General features: G+C 47.5%; 4 protein-coding genes across 4 annotated transcripts; 2 read left to right on the forward strand and 2 right to left on the reverse strand.

Moving 5' to 3' along the window:
* Positions 1-812: 812 nt before the first annotated feature.
* ETH_00007485 (5'-3' exonuclease, putative) lies at positions 813-6911 on the reverse strand (the record flags this gene model as incomplete). The annotated part of the gene is made up of 13 exons (XM_013376686.1): positions 813-938; positions 1062-1946; positions 2189-2398; positions 2664-3431; positions 3634-3742; positions 3838-4094; positions 4256-4402; positions 4513-4722; positions 4880-5266; positions 5556-5641; positions 5796-5909; positions 6269-6617; positions 6774-6911. 13 exons carry the CDS (start codon positions 6909-6911, stop codon positions 813-815), a joined length of 3786 nt encoding a protein of 1261 aa, XP_013232140.1.
* Positions 6912-13989: 7078 nt separating this feature from the next.
* ETH_00007490 (uncharacterized protein) lies at positions 13990-14379 on the forward strand (the record flags this gene model as incomplete). Its single annotated transcript, XM_013376687.1, has 1 exon — positions 13990-14379. One exon carries the CDS (start codon positions 13990-13992, stop codon positions 14377-14379), a length of 390 nt encoding a protein of 129 aa, XP_013232141.1.
* Positions 14380-17740: 3361 nt separating this feature from the next.
* On the forward strand, positions 17741-18784 carry ETH_00007495 (uncharacterized protein; the record flags this gene model as incomplete). The annotated part of the gene is made up of 1 exon (XM_013376688.1): positions 17741-18784. The coding sequence occupies one exon, from the start codon at positions 17741-17743 to the stop codon at positions 18782-18784; it is 1044 nt and encodes a 347-aa protein (XP_013232142.1).
* Positions 18785-21681: 2897 nt separating this feature from the next.
* On the reverse strand, positions 21682-23564 carry ETH_00007500 (uncharacterized protein; the record flags this gene model as incomplete). Its single annotated transcript, XM_013376689.1, has 3 exons — positions 21682-21982; positions 22578-22631; positions 23431-23564. 3 exons carry the CDS (start codon positions 23562-23564, stop codon positions 21682-21684), a joined length of 489 nt encoding a protein of 162 aa, XP_013232143.1.
* Positions 23565-24353: the final 789 nt, after the last annotated feature.

The following is a 24353-nucleotide window of genomic DNA, read 5'->3' on the forward strand; positions in this document are numbered from 1 at the left end:
CATTGACGCCAAGCGACTTGCAAGGAAGGCTGGTTCCGGCGATGTAGAGAAGACTTCAGATGCCTTTAAATGACAGTTTGCAAAGCAGCTTCTCGCCGATTTACACTTCTGCAGAGGAACAGTTCACAGTACTGAGTGCTCACATGTGCACTGTCCAACCTAGAGTGCGCGAAGGTCAAAAGTGACCCTCAGCACCGCGAGGACGGCAGGCAAACTAAAAGAGGACTAACCTCATCCAATGCCTGTTTTAGTGCAGGAAAAGACTCCAGCAGCTGCTTTCCTAGCATAATTGCACGTGAAGTGAATAGATGAGAGCTGCAACGAGCTGCTCACAAAAAAAAGCAACCAGTGCTATATGCTGAAAACCAGGCCTATAAGTGTAGTGTTAAACTCATCGACCAGTTCACAAGCTGTGGTAACTGCTGTTCCGTATTTCTAATATAGCGGCTTGAAAGTGCCACACATCGGCAAGAACCACGTTGGTAGAGGCGGGGCCATGGCAGAGAATATGTAAGAACGTAGGCAGGCTCGCGAGTTTTCTCTACGAAGACAGCTATGTGTAGGCCACAGTCCTGTAGACCAACGCATGCACAAGAAGCGGGGCCCTTATAAATAAAATGATTAGACGTGCTTCACAAGCATCTGTAGTGTCATATAGGAGTGCCCTGTCCTGCAAAGCGTTCCGCAGTGTGATAATAGTGACCTCGTCAAACAATGTTGTTAAGGAGCACATCGCCAAAAATGCGGAGACTTATGAACAGCAGCAGCCCGACACACTGAGTGCAAAGCGACACAGAAGCTGCTGTTTGAGATTACGCTTGCCAGCCTACGTAGATATTGTCTCCTTCCTTCAGGAAGATTGAGGAAAAAACTTGAAATGCAGCAGCAGGGGTAACGCCCATGAGGTGTGCGGCCTGTTCAAGTGTATAAGGCCTTTCCTGCAAAAAGAAAAGCAAACCGCCGCCTCAGTGATACTCATGCAGAGCCTCGTTTCAATCTCACGGCGTCTGCAATTGCTATATTCTTTCATTCCGTTGGACGGGAAGGGAACATTGACGCACTGCGACGGCTGGGCATATTGCCCTGCAGGCATCTTCAAGCTGTAACTGGAGCTCTGGAGGTTCGTTTTGCCATGAGGAAACGCGCACATAAAGATGGGATGCCTCAGGGCTGGGTGACTTCTCCAAGAGGCCGATCGAGCCGGCAAGCAATTGCTCGTTTCCTGCTGGTGCGACGAAAAACACGTCGTCTCCCTTTGTCCATCTATTTTTCCTGTGGGCCTCAAGCGCCTCTACAATTCCCTGGTGACAACGTTGCAGGCTTTCCAAGAGAGTGCTTGACGGTGCTACAACGAGCGGCAGCAGACGAAAAACCGTGTCCCGTGCATAGCGAAAATGAACGCGAGCCGTGGGCCTCAGTTCCCTCTCTTTTGAACAAGTCACGCTTCCGTCGCTGCTGCTGCTCAGCTTTGCTTCTAGCAGCTGTTCTTCTATCGCTATATCTTCTAGTGGCCGCAATTCAACAAGGAGGGTGGACAAAGCAGCCCCAGGGTGGAACATGCGAGAAAGCTGCTGCTGCCTTGTTCCTGGTAGCGCCAAAGTTACTTCTTGTGCAAGCTGCTGTAGCTGCTGTTCCACGGGCATTGCTGTTGGACCTGTATGCTGTTCTGTCCCACGCAGGCCACCCGCAGCCTGCTCTCGATCCCAGGAAACCGGCATGTTCCGCGGTTGGTCAGTGGCCTGCTCCGCGCTAGTTCTGGCTGTGCGTTCCTTGAAGAAAGTAAAAGCCGTCGTTTCGTCTGCAACCTCAATGCCCTGCAGCTGCAAGCGGCACTTTTCCGTCTCGACCATTTGCAGCTGTTCCGTAGGCTGAGTAGGAAACTCAGTGCTCCGAAAAGCATTGGCAAAGTCTATAGGATAGCAGAGAGTCGGGTGCCACACGGCAACCTGCAGCACCCCCAAAAACTATTTCGGCGGAAAAGTGAAGGCGCGGACACTAACTGCCATGTAGCCTGTCGTGTGTGGATTTGCATTGGTCTGGGCTACTAGGTATTTTCCAATAGGCCCACGCAGTGACCACTACAGCACAGCCTTGCAGTCGTAAGTGCTTAACCACCCCATCCAAAGCAGCATGGTGGAATTTCAAGAATATATAGGATGCAGAAAGGGAAAGCAAAAGCAAAGCTCACGGGAGTGGCCACCTTGACGAATGGGTAGTCATAGAGGACAAACTTGCTTCTTAACAGCTTTTCCAAAGTACTTTTCGGCTTGAATAAATCGAGAAAAGTGCTTGCAAAGCCTCGCTGTAGTTCCTCCCTCGAAAACGGCATAATTGTCAAGACGATGGACTCGTTAGCCGATGCGCGGCGAAAAACCTTTATTCCAGTACCGCGACGCCACTGAAAAAAAGCACCGGTATCGCCGCATCAGACTTTTCTCGGCAAGCACAGCGACATATAGTTTTTAACTGCATGCAGGCGCGAAGTTCAGCCACTATTCACACATCAGAAGCGGCTGTACTATATCTGCCTGGTACCAAATCAGTCAGTAGGAGCGGAGTGGAGTTCGACTTGGGAAGGAAGGAGATTTTCGCAGAGCTGCTAGGAAGAAAGCTTGGCAGCATAGAAATGTAATCCATCCTGCTCTGTGTGACGGCTGCCTTACGGAAAAGCACTTTGTGTGAAGGGATGGCGACAAGTCAGCGGCAGACGGAGAAGCTCCTGGTAGGGGCATCGTAGGAAAAAGGACCTCTTGCTCGGTGGGATGCAGCTTTGGCAGTGGCTCCAGCTGAAGCGGTGCAGCACAACTTTCCCTCAGTGACGCCAAATCGACACACTGTAAGATCGAGCGCAATGCTGCGATGTAGCCATTGATTGTAACCCTTATGTCCACATGGGCGTCTGGCTGTTGGACCTGGACCAAAGGGTTCAGAAATTTCAGGACGCTTAGAATTTTGCTTTCCTCGAAGCGGAAAACCAATCTTGGGGGTAAGACAAGTACCTCCTCCTCAACCACGCAGCTTCCAACTACGTCAGGAAACGCGAAAGGAAGAGACGATGGGAAAATGCAGTTCTCTTTGTTCCCACATCCCTCAGGAGAGCCATTGATGCGGTCTAACAAGCTACAAACGTCTAGAAAAACACCAAGTCGCTTGTTTACAATTTTATGCTTGAAGAACAAGCACTGGCACTCATACACTGGGTCCAAGCAAGACAGCTCGCCAGCACTGCAAAAGCCCCTGTCTTGGCGGACATGTGGCGCAGAATTCTGCCTCCCACTCTTTTGGTTCTCCCTTCTCATTAACAGAAGTACTTTCCCAGTTTCGTTCCGCTTCATCACTTCACGAGGTAGTTTCCTCAAAAGAGGGGACACTACATGCTCGAGTATCGATTCATTTACAAATGGCAGCAGTGTCACGCCCCCCCAGGGGACCTGCAACACAGCACCGTGAAGGAGCGCAAACAGCCCAGACAATGCCCCACGCGTCAAGGCTCAGGTTCTTGAATGCCACCCCCCTTTATCGGCCGAAGAATGCAGCGAATGCATTGTGGGACCGCGTCAGCCAGCGGGTCAAGGTGCGCACTAGGACGCCTCTAAAGTGAGCCCAAGTCGCTGCGGCAAAACATCCACGCACCTTTACCCCTTCCATATCGATTTTAAGATCCTTCGGGAAAAATGGGGCCAGCTCAGGAGGGGGATTCGTTAGAATATGGCGCAACTCCAATGGCAGCAAGCCCGCGGACCTGCGCGTGCCACCATCCGAGGCGGCTTGCTCCTTCGGGGTCCAACAAAAAGTACAAATAGAGAAGCTACAAACTAACTTGTCGTTTCTACTTACTGGGGTGGCAAGATTGAGATGAGCTGCATAAAGGGAGAATACGGCTCTCCCTGGGGGAGATTAATAGTACGATGAAGAAGATATGAGAGGTCCCTGCATGTTTCTGCTGGGTCTGTAGCTGCACTGCAGGCCTCATGTCCGCCCGTTGGTTTGAATAAGTCGCAGTTCAGCAAATCCCGAATGAAGGGAGCGTAGTGGTAGCAGTAAAACCACCGCCACCCACTCGCGTCGGGTCCCCGGAAATAGTAATACGCAACCTGTAAGCACCCACAAATCAAGGATAGCAGAAGGTGCTAGAAGCCGGTCAAGCCAAGCTAAAGCAAGTTTGTGCGCTCCGCTTAAAAAAAAAAAACACGGCCTGGTCCCAGCATGTGACAATTCCCGTGAGACAGACAAACTAGCCCAAGTTGCTTCCTACCCACTGGAGCCCTTCAAGGTAGCTCCGGCACAAGCACTGAAGCTTGTTTTGGCCGTCTTCTGTGTTGATGTCGAATTCAAGTTTCCGTCTGTAGAAATTTGCACGGAAGGCTCTGCACGGATCTCCTCCACAAAGGTCGAGCAAAATCTGTAGCAAACTCCGCAAAGTTAAAGGACAACGGACTTTGCAATCACTGCACAACTTGTGAGCGCCATTCAAGCTGATGGTTCGACGGAGACTGAAGCGCTGTGTCGAACCTGCTGTGGCAGCTCCGCCCCACCCTTCTTCGATGCAAGCCACTGTAAATCTGCTCCCTTGCTTGCGACCTTGACATCCTCAACAGTCTCGACAAAAAGTTTTAGAAAAATGTACAAATTGAGAAGATTAAGCTGGCCGCACCTGCCCACAAGCCACGGTCCATCCAGAGGGGTGGTGCTTGTTACAGCTGCCGCAAGTACACTGTACTCCTGACCAGGCACACCAACAGAAAGGTGTAAAAGGCACTCTTTAAACTAACGTCTATGCACTGTACTAAGGCTGGTCTTCTGGCGGCTTCAGAGCAGCATTTCGAAAACGTGTAACTACAGCAGCAGATCATCGCCTGTAGGAACGCGAAACATGTACCGCTAAGAAGCGCCCGTAGCAAATGATCATGCTGTCAAGCCCCTTTTCACCAATGTCCGTCGAAAACGTATGCGGAAGAAAGTCATTTCCCGCCAAAAAGCAGAAAATAACAAAGTCGTCAATGACGCGTTCAGCCTCGCTTGCACACGCTAGCATCTTCTCGATGCGGGAGCTCGGACATCTTTCGGCCATCAACTGCAGTGCCATTTGCTCACTGGATTCTCCCCTCTCTTGTGATGAGAGGGAATCCTTGCGAGATAGAGCCTGACGCCTCGAAGACAGCTGCTGCATGCTGTAGTCCACTGTGGGCGGCAGGAGATCTAGTGCTAAGTACTCGCGCAGCAGTGATATGTGCAGTAACTGCAACTTCTCCGGCTCACGCAGCATCTATCAGACACAAGCCCGCAGCAGGCGCTCAAAGCGGCAACTTTACTGACGCTGATGTGGCATCTAGGTGGTAACAGTTTATTTTATTCCGTCCCTGTTTCAGGAGGCAGTTCTTGATGGAAACACTTGCTGCACAAATTTTGCAGCAGTTGAAAATCTTTGGAGCAACAAATGAAGCGCAGGCAAACCACAGAAAGCAGAGGAAAAGAAAATGGATGACTTTTGTGAGCCATTAGGCCCATACTGGCAAACAACCCCTATGGCCGTGCCAGATTAATGAAGGACATACTTTGCCTCCCGCATCCACTGTTGTTGGACGGCCAAAGACGACTTCTTCTCGCAATAGGGCAAACTGAGGCTCATGGGATGCAAGCGCTGTGTACAAACGCCAGAAATGAAAAAGGAGGCTGCTTGTGCCGAGGAGCATGCAAAAATTATGTTCAAGTACCTACGATGTCAGTTCATCCGCGCGCATTTGATGCGCTGCTCCCGCATGCAGTGGCTTGAATGGTGTTAGTTTTGCACTTACATAACATTATCAAATCCGCATCAAGCCCGTATAGACAATGTCGAGTGTTTGGGTCTGCATTGCCCGCAGCTTTACAGCAACGCAGATACGCCATGATTTTGTGCTCTCCCTCCCCTGCAGCAGCAATAAGGTTCGCTTCAAGGAAATTCACACGATGAGTGGATGAAACGAGCGAAACACTTCTTCGAGCCACTAACTGCACTTACGTACTAGAACAAGGACTGGAATCAGTGTTTCGGGGGGGTAACAAAAAGCGGCCATTTGGGGGGGTTTTACAGTCTTCTTCAGCTACAGCATAGGCTCAGTTACGGCTAAACCCAGTAAAACATGCACACGCTTAGGGTAACAAAAATTTAATTGGAATGTGTGGATTGGGCTCTTCTGTCTCGTGCTAAAAGAGCACTATTCTCTTTCTCAAGGACATTTTCCCACCAACAGTAGTGGTACTGAAAAAAGCCCAAATGAAAGCTCACCCGGAACATCAGGCCCAGACAGCAGGACTTTTAAGCCTCTCCACCGTGTGTCTTCTTCGAACTTTTTCTCGCAATAGAAGCGGAGATGGCGGAAGAAGGAAGCCATGAACTCTGTGCCCGGGGAAATGCAGTTACTGTCGAATCTCGCCGGGGCCTGCGGTCCCGTTTTCTGTGAACTCGACCTGCGGCCCTCTACTGTAGTCCATTCACCAGAAGCGCCTTCTTCTGAAAGGCAAGTTGCCTCTTCGGCTCCATGGGCTTCAGCAGCCCTCAACTCCGCAAGCCGTTGCCTCTCTTGGGCCTCAGCTGTTTCATCTGCGCTCTTGGCGGCTCTGTAGCGGCGAGCACGCTAAGCCACAGTGATCCACAGCAGCAGCAGCAGCAGCAGCAGCAGCAACTGTCTCGCAGAGCAAAGGCTGCTTTCTTCGAGAGGAAATATACTGGAAATGACATGAAGGCTATTACGAGTGACTGCTGGAAAGGTCAAACGCGGCGGACGCTTTACCTGCTGATTCATTTTTGCTCGAGGAGCGACGCCATCAGCCGCCAGGTATAAAAGCTTGCGAGGTGATATAGTTGAAATAACAAGGTCTAAGGCTGCAAAGACGGACTGCCACATCACATCTTCGTTTCTGTGCAGCATACCCCCTGCAAACAGACACCAAAGATAAACAGGTACATAAAGATCTGTTAGAAAGGAAACTCACTGGGCTTAGCAGCGCGGCCATAAGCAAGAAACACAGCAACCAGCTAACGCCCCTTGCACCAGAGTCTGTGGCCTTTCCTATTTTGAACTGCAGCGCCCGCAGCCCTCCATTATGTGCTTGCCTGAGTTCCCATGACTGCAGTTGTGCAGAATCCCATTCATGTCTAAATACAAGTTGTCAAAGGTAGGGATTGAGGCGGCATCAATCTTCTCGTTTATGAGCGGGTACCGCTCCGAGAGCCACCGATAAAATCGGCTGATCCCCATCTTATCTGGTGCCAGTCCACCACGTGCGTTATGTCAATAAGAATCGCTGCTTTGTGGCCCAGCAGCAATCCTTGTAGCTTTCCGCAGATTTCACGGTGATTCAAATTTCACGCGTGTAGCGGCCACCATACGCTACGGGACAAAAACATATATATTTCCCTGGTGGATTTAAGCCGCTAACCCGCAGCCAAAAAATTATGCTACGGCTTCCCAGCTAGCGTGGAACGTCGGCTATTACAACTCAAGTACGCCGAACAGTCCTCGTACTCCTGACTGACGCTACGGCCAGCAGGGCTCTCTCCAAGGCCAGGTACCAATGAGGACTGTTGTCTAAAACAATAAACGACGTCCTTGAGATGAATGACGCAGCACGGTCGCGGAGAATCCAATGGAGTGGAGTGCTGGACCTGCATATTGGGACGAAAGCTGGCGCTATTTCGGTGGAATCCCGGCCACAATCAGGAGTCAGTAAGTTCTCAAGGCCAACAGCATCTCCCAAAACATGTAATTTTGGCCCAGAGGGTCCTCCTGGGCAGCAGTTGCGGCCGAATAGAGACTTCTGCTGCAAATTAAGAACGGCGTTGAGATCCTCCGTCTCAAGTCTGGAGGCACATTATGTAATTCTAGCATAAGCCGTTGTCTTGTCCCACACTCTTGCGGAAAACCGTAGAAAATTCAGTTGTATTCCTTATCCTAACTGCAAGTCCGGTCAAGCCAGCCCCAACTGCTGAACTCCTTCCTTGTCAGCGACAGCCACCAGTGCACAGGCCTTGCAATGGTCTTCTTCTACAAAAATGATTTGTCATATTTAATTCTGCCTCCTCCATTAGGCAAGAATGCTTCTACAGTGCTGCAGCACACGCCGTTGATCACCATATTAACCGTCTCCGGGCAGTATATGATGGGACTTGTCTTTACAAAACCGGCTCCAAACGGCACGTTTGTACTCGTTGTAGAACTTTATAAAGGATCGCCTGACGACGGTGCATTGTTATCATCGCGTAAAAATGGTTTGTGAGATCAAGGGCTTGGTGAACCGCAGTGTAGGATTCTGCGAATGGTACTGCGCTTTCCCGCATGGCACGCTCAAGCTGGCATTGATTTGCATGAAAAGAAGTGGGCCCAAAGCCAGGGAGCCTGGCCAGGCAATTTTAGTAAGCTTTCACCCAATATTCTGGTATGTTTCATTAACGGTTGCGCTTCGGAGGTATCAGCTCATCGAGGACCGCGCAGCCGATGAGAAGGCAAGGAATCTGTTACTAGAAGCGGGGATGCGCTGCACAGATCTAAATTTATCTAAATGAAGGCGTGAAGTCTCACACTGATCCTAGCTGGAAAGCCAGTGGTCCAACACAGTGGGGTAGGTAAGAGGCATGACCTTACGAGGCCAGCCAGTGCTCCACACCGTTTCCACCAGAAACGCACCCAATAGGCAGTGGAAGGTTAAAGGCGAAAATAGTTATATATTTAAAGACAGGTTTGTGCAATTTGTGATGAAATCGCCCAATCGAGGGAGCTGGATTGCTGCTGGTGTTGTAAGGCGCAGCCCAGATGTTAACTAACGTTATAATTTTTCGAACGCAGAAGTGGTCCCCTGCGCTGTAGTGTTAATGACTTAATACAACGCTTTCAGATTTGGCCTTCAACAAAGGGGCCCCTCGGTTTTCACTGTTTTAATTTTTCCCACAGCGTGAGTAGTGAACAGCGACAGTAACACATGGGTGATGTCATTTTATGGCATTACAAAGTAGTGCATCGACCCAGAAAGCATCTCATACAAAAATCGGACGCCATGCAGTATTTCTGCAGGCCTTCCCAGACAATCAGCATCACAAGCACCCCAAAGGGATCCCTTGCCAGAAACGGGACCTAAAGATAATGTGTCAGATGGGTTGAATGAAGTAGCCGAGTGGACTGGGGAGAGGGTCCATGTCCAGGGCGAAGGCGACAGGATGTGCAGCACGATGTAGCAAGGAACCATTGTGGAGTGGAGAAGGTTTTGTGGGAGCTGGAAGATACAGAAGGGCTCACAGCATCAAAAGGTTGCTGCGGATTCGTCAGATCCTTAGCAAACTAGTACCACAGTGCCAACACAAAGAATAGCATGAGCATAAGGACCTTTTTCACAAAGCGATTCTTCACAAATGCACCGCAGGCGATGATTGTGGGCACCAGCCAGCTTGCATAGGTTTGCACAGGGGATGGTCAAGTGACTGAGACGGTGGGACCGCTGGCAAAGTTTCAGAAAGAAAGAACGGGAACAGACTAAGATTACTGATTTTACAACTTTGAAGACCATGAAATAATATGCTGTGTTTTACTGGAAATTTGAGTGGCTGGAATGGCACAGATGACAGCGAACACGGAGCACGAGGGCCATCAATATGGAAATTGAAGGCAGTTGTTATACCATGATTCGTGGGGTTTTCCCGGCGCCTCATGATATAGGGTCGGAGTCAAGCAGCGCATTCTTTATTCTTTCGAAAAGCTGGCCAAAGACTACGAGGCTGGGAGACAACGGAAAATGTTAGAATTAGGGAGCTGATTAGACTGCAAGCCTTTTTCCCCGCATCGCTCTATTATCTCAAGCTATCAAACAGTAGCCCATGACAGATACCTCTGCCTGAAGAGCTGCAATTTTATTTCAATGCTTTGGTCACAGAAGCCGTGGATGGGAGATATTCACAGAAAAAAATGGCACTTTGTGCTTGTTTGCGAAGAATGTATCCCTTAGAATTAATTGGTAGTTACGGTAGGGTAGAAAGCAGATTCGTAGTCTGTTAATTCGTTGCGAACCCACTCATCGATACAGAGCTTTGTATATTCCATTCCTAAATAGGTGCGGGCTGAAGAAAACGCGCCTGTAGCTGTTAGCCAAAGGATTCATCTACACTCTCCGAGAAAGCTTCCTCTCCAGCAAGGGGGTTCACTGAAAGCGTCTGCTCTCACCTTTTTAAAGTCTCCGAGGCCTGTCCTGAACTTTGTATAATCGCAGTGCAGCTATGCATCCAGATTACCCAAAGTTCAGGTTTGCTTTCTCCTCACTGTCTCCTGGAATGCTTTCACATTTTCACAGAAACTTCAGCCCGAGCCGGAAATGGACAGAGACAACTTGTCTGTGTCTTTGGCATGGCTTCTCGTTTGTCTTCGGTCCAGTTCAGCCTGGGTCAGAGCGTGCACATTGTAGAAGGCGCGTTGTAATTGTTTCAACAGATTGCTGTTCTTATTTCCTTGCTTTTTAAGCTTTCTGTCTTGGTTCCCTACAACTTTCGTCCGGCTCTGTGTTCAAACTGTTCAGTGTTCTACGAGGTAACAAAAGCCCATGTTGACACACGAGAGCAAACAGATAAGGGCTCGAAACGCACAGCAGTGCTTCAAGGAGAGGCTTTTGTTAGTGCTAATGTTGTCTTAGTAAAAGAAGGAGAGGGACAGGTGATAGCAATAGTGGGGTAGTGAAACAAAAGAGCACAACGAGAAAACAGGCGCTCCATAAAGCTAACTCCAGCTAAGCACCAGCGCAGGAAACCTGCAAAAACTTTGTCGAAGTTCCTGTGCAGCTTTTGGCCGCTGCTCGTGCCAAGATAGACAGACACTGCAGCTTTCTAATACAGGGCTAGCTCAACTAAGAACGACCACAGCCCCCTACTCTAGAAGTTTAATAAACCCGACTGGAGATCAACTCCGCACATAGCTTACAGTGATAAAGCCTGGCTCGTCTAGATAAAGAGACCACTCTGGACCCTTCTGCATTGCCGGCGTCGGCTTCCCTTAGACCCCTTAGCCTTCAGGGTTTAGGGTCTAGGGTTTTAGCTTTAGGGTTTAGGGTTTGAGGTAATTCGAAGACAGAACTCTTAAGCCTTCTCCGTCTTACGCGCTCGCCATAAACACGTAGATGTTTACTCTGCACTCCAGAGTTGTTTAGAACACACTAAGCAAGCTTTGATTGCTGCAAACTTTGCAGTTTGCTTTCCAGCTGCTCAAGCACAGTGTTCCCAGCTTTCTCCTTGCACATTTATCATGCCGGGCTATCTGTTTAAAAGCCTCTGACTTATCGTAGTCATGCAACTCAGAAAGAAAAATTCAAACTCCCAGATATGTACAGAGGAGAGCCGTTTAAAACCAGAAGGATATGGAGGTGCTTGAAAGCACTATTCATGACCCACGCTCTTTAAGAGCGACTAGGAACAGGACTGCGCCACTTCAAGTCTTGTCATAATAGGAAAAATCTCGTGCTTTTATTAACTTGCTGAACAAAACTCGAAAACTCTTGGCAGCCAAATGCTGTATTGAAGCCTGAGCATGGCTCACTGCTTCCACCCTTAATAACGGATTCTCGCAGCTTTTTAGTCAATAAAGTACCCCTTAGTAGCTTCTGGAAAATTCAGAAGATGAGAAATGAGTCATTTAGTCGGCCTCTCGCTGCGCGTTCTCTCTTCAGGGCTCGCTAGAGAGGCTGTAGTGCAGAGTGTAGAGAGGCCCGTGGGCTGGCCGCTAGAGGCGTACTCTATGAACTACTGAATGCATTCAGATATATTTGTGGGGTAATATGTGGACAGGCGTGCATGAGCACCACTTTATATGAAGTTAGCTTTTTCGGGGAAAGTCTAGCAGCCAAATTCATACACTCTGTGCCCCTGAAGATAGTTCATTTTTTAAGTGGCTTGGAGCCGCACACAGGCTGCCCTACAGTATCCTTCTTTCGAAAAATGCTGCAAACATGTTTTCGTATTTGCCCTTCTGATAATTAAGAATGTTTTCCTTGCTTAAGCCGCAGCACCTGGAAGAAGCCTGAGACGCGGCAGCATATTTGAGGCCTTACAAAGAAGCACACCTATTTCGTTTTCCGTTAACAGATAAAAACAAGGATTAAACAATTGATAAAGCTTGCTTCTGAACCAGTGGCACTTTGTTCTGCTATGGATTCGCCCGCAAGACAAAGTGTAAGGCAAGGCAGATAGATGGCAATAAGAAATACATGATAAATAGTCAACGCATATTTTTCGATGATTACGGGTGTGCCAATTTCACATATAGCTAGCATTGTTGCCCAGCAAAGACATAGCTGTGTCCGCATGCACAAAAGCACGATCCGCAGACATCCACAAGCTCAACGCACCGTGTAAGAGTGCAAAAATAAGGAGCAAAAATCAGGAGCAGCTAGAGCAGGAAATACCTGCTGTACATGTTGCACTGCAAGTGAGTGTTAAGGTGTTGAGCCTCAGGGAGCGAATCTATTCAGGAGTTTGTTGTCCTCTGCGTAGTGTACTGCTGCTTTCGGCTTGTAGAAAGCAGTGTTTGTGAACTTGGCAATTCGTTATGCTGGCTTCAGTAGCGCTTGAAAAGTGTGCAGCTTTAGCACCTATCAATTAAAGGCCTGACTGCCTATATGGGCTAACAGAATCCATGCAACCTGAGGTGATAAAGCTATGAATTTAAAAATCAGAATAGAGAAAGCCCTCACCCTCTGCTGGCCGCCCACCACGCTGGCTGCACAAGAGAAAGCCACAAAGCACGAAGAGGGGACCGGCGCAGCAGAAATGTTAAAAAAGGTTCTTCAATCGAGAAAGCAATTAAGGGGAAAAGACTCCTTTACAAGTTACCGAGGAACAACAACATACAGGGAAAGTTCATGCAGCACAGGAGCACGGCAGCCAGTAACAAGTTCAACTTTCTTGCATGAGCGTTGAAGGTGTGGGCAGTTCTTGCGGTTCGATCCTCGAAAAACTTTTCGCAAAAGGTTGCACTATGCGAAAACTAATTAGAGAGCTTTAAAGTAGAGTTAGCTGAGTCTCAGCGCTGAGTTACTGCTGCTGGTTGAGCCACTCTAGCTCCCCTAATGGTAAGTGCGCACAGGCGCAAGGCTGCTGGGTATTTAAGGCGCCTCTGGTGTCCTCAATGAGAGCTTCTGGCCCTCTTAAAACCTGTGCTGTTTGTTATGAAATGTCAAATTGAGATATCAGTGTAATGCGGGGCTTGAGTGAGACCAGCCAGCACGGGCTTGTGACTCAGTGCGGAAACCTGGAGCAGCGAATCGGGCTTATTAGGGGCTCTACGAGAAGAAAAAAGCAGCAAAAATAAAACTGCACAAATAAAACTCGAAACGTGCAGGGGAATAGCTAGAAGAACGAGTTAAGTCCACGAGCTCATTGGAATTCGATCTAGTGGGAGCACCTCAACGCTGTGCCACCCAGAGCCACGCCCAGCGACCCCCAAGACGGAGAGAAGATATAAATCAGTTGAAGAACCTACAAGCTCGGATATTAATTGGAAATATTAATTTTTTTGTTGTTATTGCAGCAGGAACGTGAACTGTGTATTTGCAAAGCCGGCAAAGGCTAGAAACAGCAGCAGCCGCCACGCAGGCAGTCACCAGTGGGTCTGGAAGCCTGTCTTGTCCATGGCTAGGCGAAGGAGTTATTCTTCAAATACAACTTCTCCTTGGCGTTTTAATTTGTTTTCAAATGCTTTTAAGAACCTTTCAGGACTTAAACTGCAGAAGAAGTGAGTCTGGAGCTTTCTTGCTGCTCCCGCTCGCCACGGAAGTCCTGCGACCGCCCGCGGTGTGTAGGCACTCTGTTGTTTTCTTCATTTTGGGCTTATCTCGCGTTCAAACTTCTTCTCAAAAGATTTAAATTCAATTTGAAACATCCGATTCCTTTTATTGTCTCAAGAATATTGCTGTCTGGCGCCGATTCAGCGCGGGTTGGTCCCGTCGAGTCCCGTGCTTCCCGCGGGTAGGAAGTTGAAGATGGAGTTGCTGCGGCTGCTTCTGTTCTTGTTTGCTGCTGCAGCAGCAGCAGCAGCAGCAGAGGAAGGGCGGGACTCGTCCGGTTCGCGGCCGGAGCCGTTGGCGTCGGGCGCGTCCGCGCTCAGCGACAGCAGCAGCTGCAGCAGCTGCAGCAGCAGCAGCAGCAGAAGCCGAATCCCCTGCAAAGCAGCCCCCGAAGACCCCCTCCACGGAGACTTGCCCCGCAGAAGTGTGGGCTATTACCTCCTCCGCAGAAGAGCCAAACGCAGCGAAAGGGAAAAGGGAAATATGCCTTCGTGGAAGCTGGTGGATCTCGAGCGCCTCGTCGCCCGCCTCAAGGGGGCTGCTGACAGCTCTGGGGCTTCGCCGCAGCCCGCTAGGGGGGACTGAAGCAGCAGCAGCAGCAGCAGCAGCAGCAGCAGCTGGTGCTGTTGCTTCGGCGGCGGCGGCTGCGGCTGCGGCTGCGGCTGCGGCCGCCTAGGGAGACTGAAGCAGCAGCAGCAGCAGCTGCTGCTGCTGCTGCAAGCGCCTATGGGAGAGTGAAGTAGCAGCAGCGGCAGCTGGTGCTGCTTCTGCGGCTGCTGCTGCAGCTGGAGCGGACAGGGGCCGCAGCAGCAGCAGCAGCAGCAGCAGCAGACGCTAACAGGGACTGCAGCAGCAGCGGACGCAGCAGGAAAGCTGCACAGCAGCGCATGCGGACCGAGGCGTCGTACATTTCTGGGCTGCTGCAGTCATGTGGATGCAGCGGCAAGTTGTTGGTGCTGCAGCAGCAAGTTGCTGCTGCAGCGGCAACGAATTGCTGCTGCGTTTGTGCCCCAGAGGCCCCAAATATATGGAGAAAAAAAGTCCTAGAAATTCTAATTGCGCGTGTTAGCTGCTGCTGCCGCCACCGCTGCTACTGCTGCTGCTGCTGCAGCAGCAGCTGTGCGGCTGTGGGGGGAGGCATGAGCACCAGTGGTTGGGGTGTACGTACATCTGGCGCCTTCGGGCGGCACGCAAAGATGGGAAAGGAAGCAGTTTGACCACTTTTAATTTTCCATCCTAAAGTGTCGTGGCCTTGGCTACCAGAAGTTCATTGTTTCTTTTTGCATTTCTTTTCCGCAGGTTTCAGCTGTACGTACAGCTGAAGCTGCTGCTGCACTTAGTTTCCGCTGTACGTACAGCCCGCGGGCGGGCCAGTGGACCACTGGTCACCTGTCTGCTGCTGCCCGCGGCGCAGTTTTTATGATTTCGCAGGTTGCTGTCCCGCGGGTTGCTGCTGCTGCAGCAGCAGCGGGGCTCTCTGCTGCAGCGGCAACAGCAGCAGCAGCACAGCAGCAGCAGCTGCTGCTGCTGCTGCAGCGCAGCTGCTGCTCCTTTCCCTGTAGGACCAACCGACGCCATAGCAAAAATCTCCCTCAGTGCTCGCAGCCCCGCAAATATCTTTCAACTTCAACTTTATTCGTCTCTAGGGCGCTGCGCATGCAAAAAGTAGCAGAAGAGAAGCAGCTTTGCTTTGGGCCTGTTGCTGGGGTGCTCGGGGTCCCCCGGGGGCCCCGGGGGTCCTCCGGGGGCCCTCGGGGGGTCCTTGGGGGGACCCCTGGGGGCTCCTGGGGCCCCGGGAGGCCCTTAGGGGGCCCCCTGGGGCCCCCTAAGGGCCCCCTGGGGCCCTGGGGGCCCCCAGGGGGTCTTTAGGGGGCCCCCAGGGGGCCCCCTAAAGACCCCCTGGGTGTCGCTGCTGAGCTGCAGCTGCCTTAGAAGTCGGACTTGTATATGTATTTCTAGTTTGTGTCTTTTGTCTGTTTGCAAACAGAAAAGAAATTGGATTTGATTTAAATACCATTAGTCCGAGAGGTAGCTGCAGTGTATGTACACCGGAGGCGGCAGTGTGCATGCTTCCGGTGTACGTACACGTAGGGAAGTCCTCCTAAAATTATTAATTTTCATTTGAAGTGCATTTAAATGCATGCGCCATTTTGCTTGCCACAATTTGCCTTTTTGTTGAAGCTTTGTGTCATAAAATGCATTAAATGCATTAAATGCATTAAATGCATCAAATGTATTTTCTTCATTTCTTAAATTCAAACTTGAATTTAAAAGATCTTTAAATAAAATATATCATATAGATATCATCCACTGTCTTCCGCATGCAAACCCTGTAGAATAACCTGTAGTGATAGACACATATATAAACGTATATATATACATTTCATTGTTAGGGTTTAGAGTCTAGGGTTTAGGGTTTACAGATAAAATCTAGGGTTTAGGGTTTAGGTTCACAGGTGCGAGTGCCTCGCAGCTCGCGTTCATTCGGCAGGCTTTTTAAATATTAAAAAAATTAGTTGTTTAAGATATTTGGGCGAAGGTGAAAACACAGCAGTTTTGAACTTAAGTGCAGCAGCAGTTGCTTTTAAATAGTTTTTGTCTTGGTGAGATTTTGGGGTTTTATTTGTCCTTCTGTTTCTTTGGAGCCTCAACAAAGCTACGAGAGGCCTGCTGCCTTCTGCTGCTGCTGAATTTGCTGCTGCGGGGCCCCAGAGCAGCAAAGAACTTTCTTTCTTTTGGGCGCAATGGAGGGCTTGCTGCAGTGGGGGATATTTTCTAAAAAAAAGAGTGTTCTTTGGGGAAGAAGAGGGTGAATTAAGAATAATTAATTAAAAATGGAATAAAATTAATAAGTTTTCATTAAATTAGGCAATTGTGTTCCCAGAGAACTTCGTAAAATGTGCAGATCTGTCTTCTTCTTAAGTTGCCCGGCCTGGTACGGGCACAGTGGACCAGTGGTGCACTGCAGCTCCCCGCGGCGACTGGGCGAAGTAGACAGCAAAAACGAAATAAATTTGCAAATTAGAATCGGTTTTTATTTATTTAAATAAATAGTTTTGCAAAAACTCAGAAAGCTGCACAGAAAACGAGAAGGCGGGCGAGCAGCAGCAGCACGCAAGGGTTCGGTGCGGGCGTGACCTTGCTCGAGAGCCACTGGAGGCTTGGCGGTGCGTGTAAATAGTGCAAAAGACGCTCTCTTTGATTCTCATCCGAATTAAATGGTGAACGTCTTTTAAAGAGCAAAGAAAAGGACAAAAAACGAGAAAAAAGACCCAAAAAGCAGCTCAGAGAGCTCACGCGCCGCCTCGCCCCCGCACTCAAGACCGCCCAGCAACCCCAGCTTCCCGCGGGCTTCTCCGGGTGTTTGCGCTTGCGGGGCGGCCCAGTTAATTGTTTTTATATTTTATTGAATAGTAATTGTATTATTATTCAATTTCGCCGTTTTGGACCCCAGGAGCCCTCAGATTGGTGAGTTAAATCCGCGCTTCAGCTCTCCCAGGAGGAGCCGCCGCTCGCCGCGGGTGCTGCAGTTAGTTCGGGCCTCTGTGTTGCACCTTTTTGCATTCTTTCTTTCTTTAATTCTTTATGGAGTTCAAAATTCGGAAATAGAATTTAATAAGTGTGGAAGCAGCCACGGAGTGGCCTTTCCCTCCGCCTGCAAGCCTTGTCTTGTGTTGTGCGTTTCTGCCGTTGCTGCTGCGCTCGGGTGTACGTACACCCGTGTATCTCCCCCTGCATGCATTTTTTACATTTGAACTTCAAGAGTGCACGGCTGTCCGTGCATTGGCTTTGAAAGGTCCGTTTTTGTTCATTTTTGCTCCCTTTTTGCTGCTGTGCGTGCAGAATTTGCCCCTGCTTCCCGCTGCAGTCCTCCCCCCGTATTCCGCGACAGCTGGAGGTTAGTTGAGCTGCTTTTGGCGCCAAGTTGGAGACAGAAGGAGCCACAATGCCGCGGCTGGGGGCGCCTTCTTGCAGCTGGAGAGCCGGCGTTGGGGCCGCGCTCAAAACTTCCATTTTTGTTGTCTTTTTGGCCCATGGCTCTCACGCTGTGGCCCGCAGCTTTTTGGGGGCAGCTCAGGGGCCCATGGAGCCCCCTGGGGCCAGCGCTGCGCAGCTGCATGCAGAGACTTCTGCTGCTGCCGCCGCTGCTGCTGAGACTGCTGCTGCTGCTGCTGCTCTTGATAAGCTGCAAACGACCAGTTTGGAGGAAGACGAGGCCGCAGCGTTTGCGGAGCTGCAGCAGCGGGTGGCTTCGGGGGCTGTTCCTGCTGTGCAGCTGGAGGGGGAAGTGAAAACAGCTTTTTTGGGATTTTTGCAAAAAGAAGAAAATAAAATAAAAGAACTCCAGAAGGCAGTATTAGCTGCTGAGGGTGGGGAGGGCGGTGCAGCGCTGCTTCAGACGGGCGCGGCGGCCGCGTCCAGCGCCAGCAGCGCGCAGCAGCAGCAGCAGCAGCAGCTGCAGCAGCAGCAGCAGCACGACGCCGACGAGCCCGAAGCAGATGAAGAAACACCTCCTAATGTAGAGGACGCTAAGGCCCTCTGGGATGAGACAAAGACAGCAGCAAGAGATCATTTCGAGGACTTAAAAGCAAAGTTAGGTGAGTGGAAAGAAAGGGGGCAGTCTGCAGCGCAGCAGCTAAAAATGGGGCTTAAAGGACTTTTTGGTAAAGCTAAAAAGAAGGCCAAAGCAGCAGCAGATAAGCTGGGGAAAAAGGTGAGAACCATTTTGAAAGATCTTTCAAAGACTGACGACGAAGTTCGAGAGGACCTCTTCGGCGATGGCATGCATGAGCCCCAAGACGCAGCAGCAGCAGCAGCAGCAGCAGAAGAAAGCGGCGACCTGCGCCTCGAGGACGCCCTAGGCCCCGACCAGCAGAAGCAGCAGCAGCCGCAGCAGGAAGACAGCGAGCAGCAGCAGCACAAGCAGCAGCCAGAGGGTCCGCAGCAGCAAGGGCAGCCTGAAGACTTCAAGCTAGAAGATGCGCTGTAGCCGCAGCAGTAGCCGACGAGCAGCAGCAGCTGCTGCATGTCCTACAGCAGTAGAAGCAGCAGCAGCGCCAGAAACGACCGTAGCACCAGAAGCACCAGCAGCGGCGCCAGCAGCTGATGCAGAAGTAGCAGCAGCAGCAACAGGAGCTACAACAGCAGCTGCTGCTGCAGAAGTAGCAGCAGCAGCAAAAGGAGCTTCGGCGGCTGCTGCTGCTGCAGAACTAGCGGCGGCAGCAGAAGTAGCTGCTGCAGCAGCTGCAACAGCAGCAGCTCCAGCTGACTGGACGCTTTCGGTGCAGCAGGAGGGTTCCCGTTAGTGTCTCTGGCGAAGGGGGAGGACGTAATAAATAAGCAAATAAACAAAATAAATTAATTTGTTTATTATTTGTTTATGTGTTGTTTGCTGCTATGAGGTGTGATGGGTTTGTCAGCGGCAAAGAGCTGCTGCTCCCGAGTGTACGTACAGCACAAGAGGCACTGGTGCAGCATAGAAACTGCATGCGGAGGACTTGAACATAAATATAAATGTATATATAAATCCAAATATAAATATAAAAACAAATATAAACATATATGTTAATATTGTGGATGTATATATAAATAATAATCTGCATATATACTGACGTCTATAACTACAAGTGTTCGTGTTGAGGTGTTGTATATAATGCGGAGGTGTACAGACTCTGCACGTGCATGCAAACTATGGGGTCGTGGATATATATATTTATATTTGTGTTTATGTTTATGTTTATTTATTATATTTAAGCACATTTATACACTCTAAAATATATATATCTGTAATCACCCGAGTTTGGGCCGTCGGATGCAACGGGTGGGCGTGCGGGTGCTGCGAACTTTCGTAGATATAAATAAGTAAATATGCAGAATAAATAATTTAAGTGTATAAATTCATGTTTATATTCATAATATTATATAAATGTGTCATCTACTGCATGCAAATGCAAAAGCGAAGTGGAAAAAGAAATTGAAAACGGCTGCAGCGACTGCTGGGGTGTACGTACACCCGAACATGCAATGCATGCGCCTCCGCCTCAAGATTGATCGGAGTTGAATTAGCCAGAGAAAATCCCGAAACAAGTAATCCTCGCGGTTATATAAATAGATATTTATTTATTTATATATTTATGATGTTTAATTAGGGGCTGCTGCTCCGGGGCTTCGGATTTCTTTAAAACTCAACTTTTTGGACTCAGCGTAATTTCCTAAACGGCGCTTTGTGGCCGCTAGGGGGCGAATGGCAGTCTAGCGGGAGTGCGTAACTATTTGTTTTTGAATTAAACAATTTTAATTGTTTATTTAATGTGTTTAATTCAAAAACAAATAGTTACTTATACCTTTTTGTTCATTTGGAACATTTTATCGATTTATTTAATAGATCCGAATAAATGATTGATTCTCCCAAACAGTCAATGCTGGCAATTAGCTGAACTTACTGGGATCGGAAAATATTTTATTATTGAGATTATGTTTATTTTCTTTGGTGTTGTAATTCTAAATTGATTAATTTCAACAAGTCAAATAATAGTTTGTCGCATAATTAGTAATAAATTTAAAAAAAGTCAAGGAATAGTTTATTACAGATTGATTTCACTAGGGGATTTCAGATCTTGCTGCTGCTGCTGGAGCATTTGCTGCTGCTGCTGCTGATGCTGCTGCTGCTGCTGCTGCTGCCGATACAGGCGATGCAATTCCTGTTGCTGCTGGTGCTGCAGTTAGTGGTGTGGTGTTGCTGCTGCTACTATAACTGCTTTTGGTCACTGCTGCTGCGACTGCTGCTGCTTCTGCCGCTGCTCCTGCCGCTGCCGCTGCTGCTGCTGCCGCTGCTGCTGCTGCTGCTTGTGGGAAGCTCTATGTTTAGGCGTGTCGTTAGACATTTGTGTGCAGCCGAATTATTTTTCGAAGTCTTCGAAATACAAATAAATAAATAATATTTATAGCGCACGTTAAAGTATATATATATATGATGCTTTTTCTAGACTTTAATTATTTAATATCTTTAATGTAGTACACCTTAAAGCATCCGCATTGCATATATATAGAATATTTCCTTTTTAAAACTAAATTATATAATTTTCTTAAATTCTGTATGTTCCAAACATTTATAGTCCATATTAATGTATACGCATTATATATATGTATAATTTATATATATATATACACATATGTACATATATATATATAATGTATACAGTATATATACAAATCTATTCGGCACATACAAAAACCTCCAGTGGATTCCAACAAATTAATTTGCATGCATGCAATCAGCCCTTATGAAACGGACATTGGGGTGTACGTACAGCCCACAAGCATAATAAGCAAGTGTGCTTCTAAACTGCAAGTGCACTGCATTTATATAAATGCGTTTATAAATGCATTTATAAATTCATTTATAAATGTATTTATATATATCTTTGTGCACAAATGCATTAAATATATACAAGTATATATATATACACCTAATTGTTTTAAGGGACCAAATGGGGGTATCTAAATCCGCAGAAGTGGAGTTAATAATAAAAGTAAAAAGAAAAGTAAAAAGGTCTTTTGGAGTTTTAGTTGTTTACACAAAAGTGACTTTTATGGATTGCTGCTGCTGCTCAATTGGCTGCTTTTAGCTGCCTATACACCCCAGCTCTGGGCTTCAGGTGTATGGACACCGGAGCTGCCTGGACACCGGAGCGGCGGCGGCGGCCTGGGGTCTTCATATTTGTGGATTTTTGTCGTTCTTGTTGGACTTTTAAAATTAAATGTTTTGTTTTCCCGCAGCAGTGAATGTTTTTGTTTTTTCTGTTTCTCGGGTGTACGTACACCTGAGCAGACGCTCGCTTTCGCCTTTTTGGTTTCGCCGCTTTGCGGTGTCTGTACACCTGAGGATCACTTGCCGGGGTTGGGGCGAAAGGACTCGAACTTGTAGGGGACGAAATCGAAAGCTTTTGCATTAAATTCTTTTTTCATTTCTTGAATAAGAGACTGCATGCGTTTTCTGTCTCTCTTGGGGGCCTCAGCGGGCCCCAAGTCCGCAGAAATGGAGTTAAAAAGGTGCAAATGGTTTGGGTGAATCTCGTAACGGGGGGCCCCCGAACCCTCACTTGTTATCAACAGTTGGGGGCCCCCAGGTCTGTTGCATTCTCTCATCAAGACGAACTCTTTAGCGCAGACGCTGCGATCGGGTTTCCTGCGCCACATGACCAGTGGTCACTTCAACCCCTTTTTCTCCCCAAATGCAGCTGCAAATGCTGCTTTAAATGCAGATTTAAATGCAGATTCAAGTGCCTTTTATGAGCCTCATTCAGCGCCTCTTTAAACGTGCAGTTTAAATGTTTTAAATGCCATTTTGACGCAAAAAAACTCGAAAGAACGAACGCAAAGTCAGGGCCACCGAGTGTACGTACACCTCAAATGTGCAAGTACTGATGCGGGTTCTGCAGATGAATTTAAAAATAAAATTAAATTAAATAAAAACATATAAATTATCTGTCGATGTTTACTCATATTCTGAGATTTAAATAATTTAAATGGACAAACCTGAAGTTTAAAAATTCAAATAAAACAAAACAAACAAATATATTGGTGTTACACGGAAAGAGGGGCAAATGAAAGCAAAACGAAAAATAAATAAAAATAAATTTAGGAGAATTAAAATAAAACGAAGAACATACAAATGAATTAAAACAAAATAAACAAACGAAAGAACAATTTGAAAGAATTACACGAAAATAAATAAATAAATGAATAAATTTAAATAAATTTTAGAAAATGAAAATTCTCACCTCGCGCAGTTCATCAAATTTTGGGTCTCGTTGATGCAGTAAGAGACTTTTAAGCTGCATACAAATAAAAAGAAATAAAACATTTTAATTTATTTCATTTCATTTTATTTCATTTTATTTACTTAATTTAATTTAATTCAATCTAATTCATATAACTTACTTTATTTAATTGTTTGTTTATTTGGTTTGCTTTTGTTTCATTCATATCTCTTCTGCCCCAAACTCAAGACTCAAACCCTAAACCCTAAACCCTAAACCCTACACCCTCGGCCTAAACATCACAGAGACCCAACAACCTCCGTATTATATATTTAAATGTAAATGCAAATAAATCAGCAACGCATGCATATATTTATACGTGTATATTTATTTATTTATTTATTTATTTATTTTTTATTTGTTGAAACAAAAAACATTCTTACGGGGGCAGGCAAACACAGGTTAACTTACAAAATAAAAAATAAAAAAAAAAGAAAATAGAAAAAGAAAATAAAAAATAGAATAAAATAAAAAGTAAATAAAGACAAACCCTAATTAGAGTCTTGTTGTTAATCAGTTGAATTTCATTTTTTGAATTTGTTAAAAATCCTAAAAGGGGTTTTTGAAATAAATGACACAAATTGAATTTTTATTTTTAATTCCATTTCCTCCATTTAATTCAAAACTATTCTTGAATTAGAAATATGATTCAAAACAATTAAAAGTGCTTCTTGAATAAAATGGGGCGAATTGAATTAAAAAGAAAATGCAAAAGAGCCATTTAAACTTAAAACACTTTTTGAATTAAACAGAGGAATTTGAAATAAAGAAAATGCAAAACAAAGACTTTAGTAAAATGGCGCAAACGAAATACCTTTTCTCGCAAGAACGGAGAGAGGGAAGAAACTCTTGGCACTTTTGCGGGTTTCTGTTGGAGCCGCTGAGACAAAGTTTGTAATCATTATAAACTGAAGTGCAGGAGGCCTGCAGCTGCTGGTCGCGGCTCATTTTCGCGTATTCCGCGGTGTACGTACACCCCAGCGCAGCAGCGGCAGCAGCGGTGGCTGCAGCACAGGCAGCAGCGGCGGGAGGGCTAGACCTCGGTCTTTTCGCTTTTCGCTGCGCCCCAGAGGCCCCTTTTTGCAAATAATTTGCAGAAATATCCAAAAAATGAAGATTTTAACCGTGAAAACGGTCCAAACAGCTGCCTATACACCCCAAGTTTGCGCATGCAGGCGCCCAACAGAGCCGCTGCCGTCGAGGTGTACGTACACCCGAAACTCTGGAATGTCTGCCCAGCAGTTGCGAAGCTCCTAAGTTCATTTAAATCATTAAAAATTAAAATATTTGGTTAAAACTGGGGTCTCAGTGCGAGAGGCCGTCTGCGGCAGCTGCAGGTACACAGCCGGGGCTGCTGCTGCAACTTTGCGCAGCGAGCAGCCCCCACTGCAAATCGCGGATTAAAATAATACTTTTTGCAAAAATAAATATCTCATCTGATTTAAAAATATAAATAAATCAATTCTGAGGTGTACAGATACCTTTTCCTCCAAAGATCCGCGGCTTTTGCACAAATCGGAGCTCTTGAGAACTGCTGCTGCATGCAAATTAGCTGCTTCTTTGCCTTTCTTTTTTTCTCCGCTTTCTCCCGCCTTCTGCAGCTCTTTTATCTTTTTAAATTTATTTTAAATCCCAAAATAAAATATTTGTTTTCTTCTGAGGCCAAAACACAGCTAGCCCAGTGGCCACCACCCTGTGGGGCAAGAAGCCCTAAACCCTAAACCCTAAACCCTAAAC

This window comes from Eimeria tenella, genomic scaffold (assembly GCF_000499545.2).
Source record: "Eimeria tenella Houghton genomic scaffold, Eth_scaff39, whole genome shotgun sequence".
Classification (NCBI taxonomy): domain Eukaryota; phylum Apicomplexa; class Conoidasida; order Eucoccidiorida; family Eimeriidae; genus Eimeria; species Eimeria tenella.